Source organism: Odocoileus virginianus, chromosome 17, assembly GCF_023699985.2.
Source record: "Odocoileus virginianus isolate 20LAN1187 ecotype Illinois chromosome 17, Ovbor_1.2, whole genome shotgun sequence".
Lineage (NCBI taxonomy): Eukaryota > Metazoa > Chordata > Mammalia > Artiodactyla > Cervidae > Odocoileus > Odocoileus virginianus.
Window position 1 is genome coordinate 49,158,995 of NC_069690.1, and position 17,127 is coordinate 49,176,121.

The window sequence follows — 17,127 nt, forward strand, 5'->3', positions numbered from 1 at the left end:
CCACGTCTTTCCTAGGTCTCAAAATAGTCCTGTTCTCTTTCCATCTAGAAGGTTCTTTTACTGGGGAGAGGATTTCCAAGTTTCCTCCAGATTCTAAGTAGCAACGTGAACGTTCATGTTTTATTTTTGCCAGGGGAGCTGCCTGAACCCCCAGACCCCAGGGGAGCCCAGCCTTTAGGGAAAAGCAGACGGTGATAGAGGTAGCCCTACCAAATACCTTCAGAGCCGCTCAGCTCACCTCTTCCTCTTGGTATAAGAGAACGAGCATCTGTAAGGAGGACATTCTAGTTCTCTCTGATTCTCCCTGCACATTTGTGGACTGGCAGAAACGGAGGACCCTGTGCAATGCTCAGCTACCTCCTCACTGCCCTGGAAGGGTCTCATTGCCCATAAGACGGCAGGAGAACTGGGGGGACCGCCCCGTGCAGTAAACCCCCCAACAACACCTTCGTCAGGGGGCATACAACCAGCACTGGAATTCTCCTGGGACGGGGAACCAGCTCATTTTTTTAAAAATAGCAATTAAAAAATATGTTTATTAATTAGTTTATTTTTGGCTGCTCAGGGTCTTTCTAGCTGCATGTGGGCTTTCTCTAGTTGCGCCTCTCTAGTTGCGGTGTGCGGGCTTCTCACCGCAGTGGCTTCTCTCACTGTGGAGACTGGGCTCTCGGCACGTGGGCTGAGTAGTTGCGGTGCACGGGCTTAGTTGCCCCGCAGCATGTGGAATCTTCTCAAATCAGGGACCGAACCCGTATTCCCTGCACTGGCAGGCAGACTATTTTTTTTTTAATTTTTATGTACTTATTTGTTTTTGGCTGTGCCGGGTCCTCGTTGCTGCACAGGTTATTCTCTAGTTGCAGTGAGCAGGGGCTACGCCTAGTTGCATGCATGGGCTTCCCTCGCAGTGTCTTCCCTTGTTGCGGAGCACGGGCTCTAGAGTGTGTGGACTTCAGTCGTTGTGGCTTGAAGTCTCAGTAGCTGCCATTCACGGGCTCTGGAGCACATGCTCAATAGTTGTGATGCACGGGCTTATTTGCTCTGCCGCATGTGGGATCTTCCCGGACCAGGAATTGAACCCGTGTCTCCTGCACTGGCAGGCAGATTCTTTACCACTGAGCTGCCAGAGAAGCCTGGCAGGCGGGTTCTTAACCACTGGACCACCAGGGAAGTCCTTTAATAGCAGTTTTTATTGAGATAATATTAGATTCTTGTGCATTTGTAATACATAATACAGAGAGCCCGTGTATATTTTATCCAGGTTTCTGAAGTGGTAACACCTTAATGTTGCAGTGTAATATTACAGGACACTGGCATTGACACAACCCACCTATCGGATTTAATCTCCCAATTTTACTGGTACTCATTGTGTTTCAGTGTGTGTAAAGTTCTTAACAGCTTTATCACCGTGTAGGTTCTGGTATCCATCACCGCAGGCAATACACAGTTCCCAAGCCACAAGCATCCTCCTGTTGCCCATCTTTAGGCACACCCTTTCCCTCCCCTGTCCCCACCCACAGCCTCTGGAAACTGCCCATTTGGCCTCCATTTCTAAACTTCTGTTATTTCAAAAATGTTATGCAAATAGGATCATATGTAGGGGACTGGCCGTTTTTCACTCAGCCTATTTATTGCTCTGGAGATTCATCCAAGTTGTTGCCTGTATCAATAGTTTGCTCCTTTTCATTGCTGAGGAATATTCCATGGTGTGCATGTAACCAACATTTATTCACTGAAGGATATCTGGACGGACCCCAGTTTTTCCAGGAAGCTGAAATGACAAATAGAGCTGCCGTGAACATTCACATAAAAACTTTTTGTGTGTGTGACCCTACATTTAAATGTTCTCTGGGCAGCTTTTCCATTTTTTTAAATATACAGCTCTAATTGAAGAAGATCCTTGAGGTCTGTGAGGGATCTGTTTGAGACCCATGTGTGTTCTCACATTCTCAGAGTTGGAAATGTTTATACAGGCTTTTGGCTCGGTCTTAAATCACATGAGCCTCGTGTCTGCCCGGGAGCACAGTTTCCTGTGCATAGTCTCATCCTCCAACTTGGCTGCCTTTTTTATTGGGATGTATCTGTTTTAATTTTGTTTAATCAGGTAATGAAGCTGTAAAGAAACAGGAAACATTAAGACAGTTGTATAAAACACACTGAAGGATGGCATCCTAAAATAACCTGGGTGAATAAATATCTCATATTCCGTGCATTTCAACTTTTGTAGGCTTTGACCCCTTCGGTCTTTGTTCTAAGCCAAAGATGTCCCTATGGTGGTGCATTTCAAGAAGCCCTGAAATGTTTTTCTTCCAGAGGCATCAGGTATGGAGTTCAGGGCTTAGGTCTGGAGTCAGGCAGCCAATGTTCCAACGGACTTAAACCACCTGTGAGATTGTGAGCAAGTGTAATCACCTCTTTAAGACTCTCGTTTCTGACAAAAACCACTACAATATTGTAAAGTAATTAGCCTCCAACTAATAAATGAAAAAAAAAAAAGACTCTTGTTTCTCTCCTGTACAGTGAGGATAATTCTAGCATCTAATCCGTAAGATTAAATGAGACCATCCATGAGAAGTACTGAGTGCTCAGTACATATTAGTAGAAACCCCCTCTCCCAATCTCTTGAGAACAATGCTTCAAAAGCCTTCTCTGAAGGTTGTCTGAAGAGATCTGTAAGGGAGAATTATGTCTCACTGCCCAGAGAAAAGCTCCCTGTGAGTCTCCTGTACCTAGATTCTCTCTCAAGGCCAAGCCGCCCCCGCCCCTACCGAATCAGCCAGTTGGTCCCCGTCTGTGACCCTCACTCTCAGATGAGCCCCTTTCTCCCTCAGGTAGCTGTTGAGATTTCTCTGCATTTCCTCGGTGACTCTGGTCATTCTGCCACCCCTGGCTGGCACCCCGCCCCGCTGAGATGAAGACTGAGTGCTTGGGCTGCATTCTGATTTCTTTCTTGTCTTTTCTGTCTCTTCCTGTCACTTGCTGTTCGGTTGGTCAGACGGATCCACTTGGGTTTCCACAACAGGGACACAGATGACTTCTCACGGCATCGGGCAACTGATGCCTGAGCTCCGTGAACAACTTCATGGCTCTTCTCAGCGTCCAACCGGAGTGGGGACCCCAGTCCCACTTATGAGCAGCGGAGGCCACTTAGTGACCTTCACGATGAGGACAACTTCTTCTTTCCTTTGTCTTCAACCCTGGCAATCAGCAGGAACACTGCTCTGACTCTGCTCTGACTCATGACCTTGGCTTTGACAAATATTTGGCTCTGAGAAGCTTCGTCAGTGAGATGAAGAAATGTGCAGTAGCCAGTTTTCCCCTGGACAGAACAGGTCTGCCCAAGTGGCTGCCAGAGTTTGACGCAGTGGAGAGTCCACAGCCCTCTGGAAATCTCTCCCCTCTTCTCAGCGAACTTTCCCTCACCCTCTGTGTTACAGAGATCTAACTAAAGTAGATCTCCCTTTAATTTCTACTGAAAGGTTAAAAAATAAAAGTCCCATTCCTCTCGCGCATACAACCAATGCAATTGAGAAATACAAATCAAAACTACAATGAGATATCACCTCACACCTGTCAGAATGGCCATCAGCAAAAAAATCCACAAACAATAAATTGTGGAGAAGGTGTGGAGAAAGGGGAACCCTCCTACACTGTTGGTGGGAAGATAAGTTGGTGCAGCCACTTTGGAGAACAGTATGGAGGTGCCTTAAAAAAACTAAAAAGAGTTACCGTATGATCCAGCAATCCCACTCTGAAGCATATATCAAAGAAAAACATGGTTCAGAAGAATACATTCATCCCAACGTTCATTGCAGCGTTGTTTACAATAGCCAAGACATGGAAGCAACCTAAATGTCCATCAACAGAGGAATGGATAAAGAAGGTGTGATATACACACACACACACACACACACACACACGTAGACACAATGGAATATTAGTTGGCCATTAAAAAGAATGAAATAATGCTATTTGCAGCAACATGGATGGACTTGGAGATTATCATACTGAGTGAAGTCAGTCAGAGAAGGACAAATATCATATAATGGCACTTCTATGTAAATTCTAAAAAAATGATACAAATGAACTTACTTACAAAACAGAAATAGACTCATAGACTTAAGAGAATTGAACTTATGGTTATGGCAGGGGAAGAGTGAGGGGAAGGATAGATTAGGAGTTTAGTTTGACATGTGCCCTCTGATATATTTAAAATAGATAAACAACAAGGAGCTACTATAAAAAAAATAAAATTTTAAAATGAATAAATATTCAATATTTAAAGATAATTATCAGTTCAGTTCAGTCACTCAGTTGTGTCTGATTCTTTGCTGCCCCATGAGCCGCAGCATGCCAGGCCTCCCTGTCCATCACCAACTCCCGGAGTCCACCCAAATGCATGTCCATTGAGTTGGTGATGCCATCCAGCCATCTCATCCTCTGTCGTCCCCTTCTCCTCCTGCCCCCAATCCCTCCCAGCATCAGGGTCTTTTCAAATGAGTCAGTTCTTCATATCAGGTGGCCAAAATATTGGAGTTTCAGCTTCAAAATCAGTCCTTCCAATGAACACCCAGGACTGATCTCCTTTAGGATGTACTGGTTGGATCTCCTTGCTGTCCAAGGGACTTTTAAGAGCTTTCTCCAACATCACAGTTCAAAAGCATCAATTCTTCGGTGCTCAGCTTTCTTTATAGTCCAACTCTCACATCTATACATGACCACTGGAAAAACCATAGCCTTGACTAGACAGACCTTTGTTGACAAACTAATGTCTTTGCTTTTTAATATGCTGTCTACGGTGGTCATAACTTTCCTTCCAAGGAGTAAGCATCTTTTAATTTCTTGGCTGCAATCACCATCTGCAGTGATTTTCAGATCTTCCCAAATCTTCCTTCTTAGTCTTAACATTTCTACTTGCTTCAAATGCTCCTCTTATGATGTGGTTTTTGAAGGTCCCTTGCCTGTGGCATTTTCATCACCCCTCCGTATGCTTTGGGACGTCATCCCCTGAAGTGAGCATGTGTGACAAAATACAGTGGGGCTGTCTTCTCCCCTCTTCTGAACTCTTCACTTTCATTAATGCCGTCAACCAGGATGGCAGCCACGCTCCTTTCAAACTCATCAGTCTTTCCACTATGTATCCTGCTGTTAAGCAACATGTCTGTCATCATCATCCTGTATTTGCAAGGTCAGCTTTGAGGAACTTTAACTTTCTGTTGTGCATCATCATTTGGCCCATTGCACCCTCCTAGTGACAACTTTTTACTACTGATCCTGTCGTTTGGCCTCTTACATATCTATCTCTCTCACTGCTGTGTCGTTCAGGGATCCAGTCAGCATGCTCTCAAGACCTCCTAGAGCCAAGTGGCACTCCACTATGGGATGCCTTTTTTTTTTAATGTCATCTTGGATCAGTGATGCACCACTTCTGTGAACCTTTACTTGCTTACTTATTTATTTTTACTTTTTGGCCATGCCATGTGGCATGTGGGATCCCAGTTCCCTGACCAGGGATGGAACCCTGCACCCTCTGCATTGGAAGCACAGTCTTAACCACTGGACCACCAGGGAGGTTCCTACAGAAATCTTTTGAATTGACCTTGATCAAAGCTCTTTGGATCTAACTGTCCCACACATGACAGATGCCACACTCTTCTCCATGAGGACCCCAGGACACTCCTGGTCAGACATCTTGCTGAAATCCACAGGCCCTGCACCTGCAGGATTTACTCGTTTAACAATCGAATAACTCTGACAACAGGAAAAACCACGTTAGTGTGTCCTGACCTACTTTTAGAAGATATTTGCTGGGCTTTGGTCATTTCTACTTCCTGCCTGGTAACTGAAATTGCTCTCCGCCAACCTGTAAGAGTTCTGCTCTGATCTGTACTATTTTTTGGGTGCTCAAACCCCATTTCAGGTGCTTCACTGAGCACCGCTTCTACTGTCCCCTCCTTCTCCATGTCTCTGGTCTCATCTAGCCCTTAATACATGACCTGACTCCTCCTGGGCATGACCCTCACTGGCCACGCTGTTGGGCCTGGCCTAGACTCCCTAGTCTCCATCCTTCCCTAAATTTATTCCAGCCACAGAGGTCTGGGCCCCCTCTGTATATGTGTGTGTGTGTGTGTGTGTGTGTGTGTATGTTTTTTTTTTCTTTGATGAAGCCTTTAGTGATGTTCTGCATGCTGTGAGAGCCATAACTCACTAGGAAAGATTTTAGGAGATGCTTAGATACAACAAAAAGTTTTTACATACCTAATAAATAACCTGCTGGACTTATTTATGACTGCACTGGGTCTTCACTGCTGCGTACAGGCTTTTCTCTAGCTGTGTTGTGTGGGCTTCTCACTGCGGTGGCTTCTCTTGTTTCTGAGCATGGGCTGTAGATTTCAGGCTTCAGTAGTTGTGGTACATGGGCTCAGTTGCCCCGTGGCACATGGCAGCTTCCCGGACCAGGGATCAAATCCGTGTCTCCTGCACTGCAAGGCAGATTCTTAACCACTGGACCACCAGGGAAGTCCCTGCTGGAGTTTTGTACAAGATGGATATCAAGGCCCCTGTGATCTGTGGGTTTAGGATTCCTTACCTCCACCCCACCTCCTTTATTAAAACTCAGTACATTTTCTGGGTTTTAGGCTAAATATGAGAGGGGGATAATTTGCCCCCTCACACCTCCATCAGCTGGAGGTCCAGCCCAGGAGTAGCAACAACCTGCTTTGCCCAAAAGGCTGGGGAGGTGAAGCCTCTTAAGCAAGAACCTTTGTTTCCTTTCAAACCAGGGGATGGAGGGGTCCGCTGAGAACCAAGACGAGAGGGCCCTCACAACTCCTGATCTGCTTCCTCTGTGGCTGCCCTAGCCAGATTTCCTGTTAAAATCGAGCTGACGCATAGATGATTACGATAAGAAATGGAAATGCACTTCTGCTGACCCCATGAAAGCCAGTTGGGCTGGCTACCCACACACAGGCTAGACTGAGAACCACTCCAGCAGGCAATGTTTTAAGTACTTTAAAGTGTTTTTCCTTCTTAAACTCCTAGACTCTATGTGCAAGGTGAGCAAGCCATAGAGAGATGATATGAACAGCAGCCATCAGCCACCATTCCTGTCTCCCACCTTCTGTGTTTTCTGCTACTTCTCCTCAATCTCTAATGTTAATATTAAAATGTTAGGAGAAGGATGGGGACTTCCCTCGTGGTCCAGTGGTTAAGAATCCGCCTTCCATTGCTGGGGACGAGGGTTCCATCCCTGGTTGAAGAACTAAGATCCCTCATGGCATGGAGCAACTAGACCCATGCACTTCAACTGGAGAGCCATGTGATGCAAGAAAAAAAGCCTGCGCACTGCAACAAAAGACCCAGGCACAGCCAAAAAAATAAAAATAAAAAAAAAGATAAATAAAATGTTAGTAGAAGAATGGATTTCTAAAGCCCAGAGCTTTGAGAGAACAGGTTGGAAAAATGGTGGCTGTTTTGCTCTGGGTCGGGGCTTTCCTGCTCTCAGATGGTAAAGAATTTGCCTGCCATGCAGGAGACCCAGGTTCGATCCCAGGTCAGGAAGATTCCCTGAAATAGGGAATGGCAACCCACTCTAGTATTCTTGACTGGAGGACTGCATGAACTGAGGAGCCTGGGGGCCTTGCGTCCATGAGATCACAAAGTCAGACACGACTGAACTGAAGCGACTTAGTATGCACACAACTATCCAGTCTAAGGAAGTTACTCCCCATCCACCACCCCCTTGACTTTTCTCCATCACTGTGCCAGTTTCTGTTTCTTTATAACCATCAACACAGTTTGTGGCTATGAATTCACTTTCTTGGGTACTTAGGTTTCATGGCTCCCCAGTTAGACTATAAGCACCACCAAGGCAGGAACTAATGTATATCCAGGGATAGGGAAGCCTCCCCTCCAAATCCCTGGAGTGCAGGGCCAGGCCTTTGTCTTTCCTGGAGCTTAGCCTGGTGCCTGCTCGCACTGAGACACGCCATCCTTTCTTCTAGGGCATCCTCGATACTTCATCCTGGTGGGGCCTGGCCTCGAGCAGAGCGTTCCTGATACTCCCTCTGGTCTGCAGCCAGCTCAGTGCCTTATTTCCCGCTCTGCGTCCCTCTGTGCTTGTGATCATTTGTGTCCAACCCTTTGCAATCCTTTGGACTGTAGCCCACCAGGCTCCTCTGTCCATGGGATTTCCCAGGCAAGAGTACTGCAGTGGGTTGCCATTTCCTTCTCCAAGGGATCTTTCTGGCCCAAGGATCAAACATTTGTCTCCTGTGTCTCCTGTATTGCAGGCGGATTCCATACCCATTGAGCCATCAAGGAAGCCCTTGTTTCCCGCTGATGTCCATTCAAATACCCAAAAAAGCAAAAATTGGGAATGGATGGCGTCAGCCCCTGGAAGTCTGGCTTTTCTACTCATGACTCCAGGTTAGCAGAAGCATTCCTGACATGGACTGCTCCCCAAAAGGGGTCCTGAGTGAGGGCTGTCAGTTAGCATACAGGATGCCCAGTTTCATTTGAGTTTCTGATCAACAATGAATAATCATTGGGACTGTCCCAAAAAACATGTGAGACAGACCAAAAAATGACTTGTTGCTTCTGTGAAATTAAAATGTAACTGGAGGGGCTTCTCTGCTGGTCTAGTGGCTAAGACTCCTCACTCCCAGTGCAAGAGGTCTGGGTTCGATCCCTGGTTAGGGAGCTAGATCACACATCCTACAACTGAGAGCCAGTTCAGTTCAGTCGCTCAGTTGTATCTGACTCTTTATGACCTCATGAACTGTAGCATGCCAGTCTTCCCTGTTCATCACCAACTCCCGGAACATGCTCAAACTCATGTCCACCAGGTTGATGATGCCATCCAACCATCTCATCCTCTGTCATCCCCTTCTTCTCCTGCCTTCATTCTTTCCCAGCATCAGGGTCTTTCCTAATCAGTCACTTCTTCACATCCGGTGGCCAAAGTATTGGAGCTCCAGCTTCAGCATCAGTCCTTCCAATGAATATTCAGGACTGATCTCCTTTAGGATGGACTGTTTGGATCTCCTTGCAGTCCAAGGGACTCTCAAGAGTATTCTCCAACACCACAGTTCAAAACCATCAATTCTTCGGTGCTCGGCTTTCTTTACAGTCCGACTCTCATATTCATACATGACTACTGGAAAGTCCATAACTTTGACTAGATGGACCTTTGTTGGCAAAGTAATGTCTCTGCTTTTTAATATGCTGTCTAGGTTGGTCATAACTTTTCTTCCAAGGAGCAAGCATCTTTTAATTTCATGGCTATAGTCACCATCTGCAGTGATTTTGGAGCCCAAAAAGATAAAGTCTGTCACTGTTTCCACTGTTTCCCCATCTATTTCCCCATGAAGTGATGGGACCGGATGCCATGATCTTAGTTTTCTGAATGTTGAGCTTTAAGCCAACTTTTTCAAACTCTTCTTTCACTTTCATCAAGAGGCTCTTTCCTTCTTCTTTGATTTCTGCCATAAAGGTAGTATCATCTGCATATCTGAGGTTGTTGATATTTCTCCCAGCAATCTTGATTCCAGTTTGTGCTTTATCCAGCCCAGCATTTCTCATGATGTACTCTGCATATAAGTTAAATAAGCAGGGTGACAATATATAGCCTTGATGTACTCCTTTCTCGATTTGGAACCAGTCTGTTGTTCCATGTCCAGTTTTAACTGTTGCTTCCTGACCTGCATACAGATTTCTCAAGAGGCAGGTCAAGTGGTCTGATATTCCCAAATTTTGAAGAATTTTCCACAGTTTGTGGTAATCCACATGATCAAAGGCTTTGGCATAGTCAATAAAGCAGAAATAGATGTTTTTCTAGAACTCTTGCTTTTTCGATGATCCAACAGATGATAGCAATTTGATCTCTGGTTCCTCTGCCTTTTCTAAATCTAGCTTGAACATCTGGAAGTTCACAGTCCATGTACTGTTGGAGCCTGGCTTGGAGAATTTTGAGCATTACTTTACTAGCATGTGAGATGAGTGCAATTGTGTGGTAGCTTGAACATTCTTTGGCATTGCCTTTCTTTGGGATTGGAATGAAAACTGACCTTTTCCAGTCCTGAGGCCATTGCTGAGTTTTCCAAATTTGCTGGCATATTGAGTGCAGCACTTTAACAATATCATCTTTTAGGATTTGAAATAGCTCAACTGGAATTCCATCACCTCCACTAGCTTTGTTCGTAGTGATGCTTCCTAAGGCCCACTGGACTTCGCATTCCAGGATGTCTGGCTCTAGGTGAGTGATCATACCATGATGGTTATCTTCGTCATGAAGATCTTTTTTGTATAGTTTTGTGTATTCTTGCCAGCTCTTTTAAATATCTAATGCTTCTCCTAGGTCCATACCACTTCTGTCCTTTATTGAGTCCATTTTTGCATGAAATGTTCCCTTGGTATCTTGGTTTTCTTGAAGAGATCTCTAGTCTTTCCCATTCTATTGTTTTCCTCTATTTCTTTGCACTGATCACTGAGGAAGGCTTCCTTATCTCTCCTTGCCATTTTTTGGAACTCTGCATTCAAATGGGAATACCTTTCCTTTTCTCCTTTGCCTTTCACTTATATTCACAGCTATCTGTAAGGCCTCCTCAGACAGCCATTTTGCTTTTTTGCATTTCTTTTTCTTGGGGATGGTCTTGATCCCTGCCTTCTATACAATGTCAGGAACACCTGTGCATAGTTCTTCAGGCACTCTGTCTATCAGATCTAATGCCCTGAATCTATTTCTCACTTCCACTGCATAATCGTAAGGGATTTGATTTAGGTCATACCTGAATGGTCTAGTGGTTTTCCCTACTTTCTTCAATTTAAGTCTGATTTTGGCAATAAGGAGTTCATGACCTGAGCCACAGTCAGCTCCTGGTCTTGTTTTTGCTGACTGTATAGAGCTTCTCCATCTTAGGCTGCAAAGAATATAATCAATCTGATTTCAGTATTGACCATCTGGTGATGTCCATGTGTAGAGTCGTCTCTTGTGTTGTTGGAAGAGGGTGTTTGCTATGACCAGTGCGTTCTCTTGGCAAAACTCTATTAGCCTTTGCCCTGCTTCATTCTGTACTCCAAGGCCAAATTTGCCCGTTACTCCCGGTATTTCTTGACTTCCTACTTTTGCATTCCAGTCCCCTATACTGAAAAGAACATCTTTTTTGGGTGTTCGTTCTAGCAGGTCTTGTAGATCTTCATAGAACTGTTCAACTTCAGCTTCTTCAGCATTACTGGTCGGGGCATAGATTTGGATTACTGTGATATTGAATGGTTTGCCTTGGAAACGAACAGAGATCATTCTGTTGTTTTTGAGATTGCATCCAGGTACTGCATTTCGGACTCTCTTGTTGACTATGAGTCTCCAGTGTGAGTGGGCATACTACTCCTATTTTATAGCTGCAGAAAGTGAACCTCAAAACACTAACACTACTGAGCTGCAGAGAAAGGACTGGAAACCCAGGCTTCTGATCTGTGTATTAGTACATGCCCGTGAGGTGACTTTCAAATCTGGCCAATGCAGGATTAGGCTCACTCAGGTTAATTAATCAGACCTCCGGTCACAGGTCAGGCACAGGTCATGGCTGGGGGAAATGACCGATATCTTATTTCCTATCACTGTAGTCATAAAACAGATGGGAGGTTAGTTCTGCCCTCTGACATCCTTGTTGTCCATCTCTTCCTCCCGCATCCACCCCAGCTTCTCAGAAAAACCACTTCCTGAGGTTTAGCCCACCAAGCAGCTTTTTCGGGCGGCTAGTGAATTGCAGTGATCTGGATTTGTGACATCCCTGGTGTTTAAGGCAGAAGCACGGCATGCAGACAGCATCCTGTCCTCCTGGGAAGAGGGAGAAGAGAGCAGGGCTGAGGGAGCAACAGTTTCCTGGGCGAGCTCGTCCTGCTTGGTGGGCACTCCTGGGGTCTCCATCCCTGGCAATGTGGGAGTCAGTTTCTTGATCACCAAGGAGTTAAAATCGTTGTGTGAAATCTTTTTTTTTTTTTTTTTTTTCTGATTAAGGAATCCACTAGGAACTGGAGGGAGGAACAGAAAGATATGTGGGGGCCACATACATATAGAAAGTCAGCTGATTGCCTATTTTTAAAAAGGTGAAATAGAGAAAAATTCTTTTACACATTTTATTTAATTAATTAGACTGCATTGGGTTTTAGCTGTTGCATTCAGGATCTTTGTTTTGGTGCAGACTCTCTAGTTGTGGCACACAGGCTTCAGTTGTTGCAGCACTCAGGCTTAGCTGCTCTGTAGCTTGTCGTGTCTTATTTCCCTGACCAGGGATGGAACCCTTGTCCTCTGAATTGCAAGGCGGATTCTTAAGCGCTGGACCACCAGGGAAGTCCCTCCTTTTATACATTTTTAACTCTGATTAAGACATTCAAACTTTACAAATGAAAACTAAGGGGCATGATTATCTTTTCAAGGAATAAAATAAATGATGGAGAATATACGTTTCAGTTCTTATCTCACAGCCAAGGCATAAGAGAAAAGGAAGAGATTTCCATGAGAACTAGAAGGAGTGGTTCCCCTGGAAAGAGAGTGAGAGGAAGACAGACAGACAAACCCATGGAGAATGGTGAGGAAGGCTCTCCCATGAGGACCCACAAGTCCTGTGAAGAACCAGCCCCATGTCATCTTGACTCTGGGCCTTAGCCCAGGTCACCCTGCTGTGCTGCCTGGGTCGGGGTAGGGGGTGGGTACCGGAGTCGTTTTATTTTATTATTATTATTATTTTAAAAATATTTATTTACTTGGCTGTACCAGGTCTTAGTTGCAGCATGTGAGATCTTAGATTTTAGTTGCAGCATGCAGAATCTTTAGTTGTGGGCATGCAGGCTCTTAATTGCATCATGTGGGATCTAGTTCCCTGACCAGGGAACAAACCTGGGCCCCCTGCAATGGAAGCATGAAATCTTAGCCACTGGACAGCTAGGGAAGCCCCTACAACAGCCATTTCAAATGATTTCCAACACCCTGATACAGTCACATGATTTAAAAACTAAAAAGGACACAGTTTATAATGAAAAATATACTGAAAACTATAAAACTGCTGAGAGAAAACAAAGAAGACAAATAAATGGAGAGATATGCCATGTTCATGGGTCAGATACTCAGTATTGTTAGGTCGTCAGTTCTCCCCAAATTGATTTCCATGAATTTCAATGAAATTCCAATAGAATTTTTGGAAGGCTTCTCTTTGGGTTGAAACTGAGAAGTTGGCTTTAAAGATATATGGAAGGATGAAGGGTTTAGAATAGTCCAAATAATTTTGAAAAGGTAGAGAAATGTTTGAGGACTAACACTACCTGACTTCAGGATGTATTTTAAAGCTACAGAAATCAAAACTGGATGGTACCGCATAAAGGTAAACACATAGTTCAGTGGAATAGAATACAGACTCCAGAATGTATGTGCTCACATATGGACAACTGATTTTCAGCAGAAGTTCAAAGAGAATTAACTGGACAAAAGACAGTCTTTTCAACAAACAATGCCAGAAAAATTGGACATCCATATGCAACCAGTCCATCCTAAAGGAGATCTGTCCTGGGTGTTCACTGGAAGGACTGATGCTGAAGCTGAAACTCCAATACTTTGGCCACCTCATGTGAAGAGTTGACTCATTGAAAAAGACCCTGATGCTGGGAGGGACTGGGGGCAGGAGGAGAAGGGGACGACAGAGGATGAGATGGCTGGATGGCATCACTGACTTGATGGACATGAGTTTGAGTAAACTCCGGGAGTTGGTGATGGGCAGGGAGGCCTGGGGTGCTGCAATTCATGGGGTCGCAAAGAGTCGGGCACAACTGAACAACTGAACTGAACTGATGCCAAAAAAGAGAGAGAGAGAGAACTTTGATTCATGTCTTGTATCATGTACACAAGTTAACTCAAAATAGATAATAGATTGAAATGTAAAAACATAGGGGAAAAATTTTGAGATGTTGGTAGGCAAAGATATTTTAGACATGACACCAAAAGGAAATCTGATCCATTTAGATGTCATACATTAGATGTGATCCATAAAAGGAAAAATGGATAAATTGGGCTTCAGTCTTAAAAATTTAAAGCTTCTGCTTATCAAAAGATACCATTAAGAAGATAAAAGACAGGATGAGATGGTTGAATGGCATCACCAACCAATGGACATTAGTTTGAGCAAGCTCTGGGAGTTGGTGATGGATAGGGAAGCCTGGCATGCTGCAGTCCATGAGATCAGACACGACTGAGCGACTGAACTGAAGAAGATAAAAAAACATGCCACAAGCTAGGAGAAAATATTTGTAAATCACATAATTGATAAAAGACTTGTATCCAGAATATATAAAGAATTCTGAAAGCACAACACTAAGAAAACAAACAACCTAACAAATAATAGAGCAAAAGATTTTAATAGACCCATTAGATAACAAATAAGCACATAAAAATATGTTCAATATCATTAGTCATTAGGAAGATGCAAGTTCAAACCATAATAAGAAAGCACTATGCTCCCCAGGTGGCTCAGTGGTAAAGAATCCGCCTGCCAGTGCAGGAGACTTGGGTTCAATCCCTGGGTCAGGAAGATCCCCTGGAAAAGGAAATGTCAACCCACTCCAGTATTCTTGCCTGGAATATTCCATGGACAGAGGAGCCTGGCGGGCTATAGTCCATGGGTTCACAAAGAGTTGGACATGAATGAGCATGTACGTACACATGCTCCCTATTAGAATGGCTAAATTTGGAAAGATTGTCCTGCCACTGTTAGTGAGGATGTGATGCAAGTAGAACTCTCATACGCTCCTGATGGGAATGAAAAAATGGTGTAATCAGCATGGTAAACAGTTTGTCAGTGTCTTAAAATGCTAAACATACACCTACCATAAAGCCCAGGCATTCTGCTTCTAGGTATTTACTCAAGTGAAATGAAAGGATGTGTCCAGACAAAGGCTTGTTTATAGCAGCTCTATCTGTATTAGGTCAAAATTGGAAACAAACCACATGTCAGTAAGTGGGTGAATAAACAAACTGGTATTTTCATGCAATGAAATGTTATTTGGCAATAAAAAAAGGTGTAGTATTGATTATGCTGATTGAAAGAAGATAGACCAAAAAAAAACCCAATAAAAAAAGGACATACTATATGAGTCCATTTATATACATATTAGAGCTAGCTCTTTGTCTATGATGGGAGTTGCAAATATTTTTTCCAGTTTGTAGTCTTTCTCTTGACTGAACTTTTTTGGGGGGATTGCGGGCAAAGCAGAACTTTAATTCATGGAGTATAATTTGCCAGCATTTCATATTATGACTTCTGGATTTTAAATCATAGTTAAACCAGCCTTTGCCCAAGGCATGAGGAATTCTTTTATGTTTTCTTCTAGAACTTTTATGTTTCATTTGTACTTTCAGATTGGTCTATTTGGAATTTATTCTGGTGCATAGTGTACATTGTAGGATGTAGTTTTTCTACTTTTTTAAAAAGCAGTAACACATTTTTGAAATAAAGCTTTATTTTCTGTTGGTGTGTTCTAAAAGTACTAGCATTGTGTATGAAACAATGACTAATTTTTGGACGTTTACTTTGGAACTTAGGGCCATGGGGTGGGACATTTATCACTTTTGCTTGAATGTCACTTTGAGAAGCAGAAGTTGCTTACTCTACAGTAGGTAAAAGTCACCTTTGACACCAACATTTATGTTATTACTCATGATGTTTCCTTTCTTTTCCTGCCAAATTGAAGTTTGGTAAATGGGTGGGAGTAATTTCCAATAGGTTGCCAAAGAAGATAGTTTATAGCGGGGAGTGTAAAATACAAAACAACAACAACAACCAAAAAAAAAAAAGAAAAAAATCCTTTCTGCACGCATTGCCCTCTAACAGCTCTTATCAAAACTTCCAGATTTACCATGTGACAGTATTCAAGAGTACCTTTCCAGAAAGGAGCACTGTGACCCCCAAGGCAATGATACTCTCTTTCCGACCACACAGTTAACTTGTCCTCTTTCAGTCTATCACCCATTTTACTGGTGGTTTTTGATCATTTACTAGGCACCAGGCACTGTGCCTGCCACCATGGAGCCAGCAGTCTGCCTGGGGAGGCGGGGCACATTAGAAAGTGTCTGAGAAAGGAAGGTGAGGGGGCCCAGAGGAAGGGCAGCTCAGTGTGGGGAAGACGGGAGGATGCTAAAGGACTGATGCCTAGACTGAGTTATGATGAATGGGTAGGAATTCGTCAGAAAAGGAGAGGGGAAAGGGTACCAGAGTGTTGGCAAAGTCACAGACATGTGATGTGTTCTGGGAACTATAAATTTCAGCAACCAGAGGGCAGGGCAAGGAAGGAAGAAGTGAGACACCAGGCTGGAGAGGTAAGCAAGGGCTGGGCCGTGAAGGATGGGGAAGTGACTTTCTCTGGAGGGCAATGGTGGTTGGGGAAGGGCATTACAGGGTCTCCCTGACAAACCTGCAATTCTCTAGAAAAAAAGTCAGTCCTCTCCAAGCCCGTATCAGGAAAGGCAGGAGGTCCAGACTTGGGTTGTGTGAGAAGAGACCCCTTGGAGGGGCCAGAGGAAAAGCAGAGAGATATGCTGAGGGTGCGGGGAGAGAAGCCCTTTGTGGGAAGGCTGGAGCAAGGGAGGGAGGAAGCTCTCAGGCTGCCATGAGAAGGGGGCCCCCAGACCCAGTGGAGACACAAAGAGGGTCAGGAGCGCTGAGGCAAATGTCACTCATGCCTCCCCCCACCCCAAACAAACTAAACAAAGCAGCTGCGCTCAGTGGCCCCTCAGGAAGGCCAGTCATTTCCTGAGGAGATATGAGGCCGTCCAGGCATTGTTCCTGGTTTCCAGCATGGCTGCCATTACCTGACCAGCGCCTCGGCCAGTGTGTCCGCAGCGCCTGGAGACGCTCCCAATCGTGGTCTCTGCTTTTCACAGGGCAGGTCTCTCAACTGTGACTCCAGAGAAGTGTCTTCTGCCCCCCGGGGCATGGCCGCAACGCAGAACTAACCGCCAAAGTCTTCGCTTCTCTCAGGATGCAGCTGAGGTGGACCCAGCGGGGCATGATGTGGCTCGGAGCCCTGCTGACACTTCTGCTCTGTGAGTTCCCACTCTTGCTCAACATCACTTAAGCTTCTTGAGAA

General features: G+C 44.5%; 1 protein-coding gene and 1 long non-coding RNA gene across 2 annotated transcripts in view; one reads left to right on the forward strand and one right to left on the reverse strand.

The window, feature by feature from the left end:
- Positions 1 to 1,594: 1,594 nt before the first annotated feature.
- LOC110148528 (uncharacterized) lies at positions 1,595 to 16,931 on the reverse strand. The gene is made up of 3 exons (XR_011492422.1): positions 16,850 to 16,931; positions 6,256 to 6,479; positions 1,595 to 1,768 (listed from the first exon to the last, which is right to left on the reverse strand). It is a non-coding gene; the product is annotated as an uncharacterized lncRNA (long non-coding RNA).
- PECAM1 (platelet and endothelial cell adhesion molecule 1) overlaps positions 16,808 to 17,127 on the forward strand; it is a 60,896-nt gene continuing 60,576 nt past the window's right edge. Inside the window, 1 exon segment of the mRNA XM_020910528.2 lies at positions 16,808 to 17,083. Coding sequence (XP_020766187.2) covers positions 17,020 to 17,083 — 64 coding nt within the window. The 5' untranslated portion in view covers positions 16,808 to 17,019.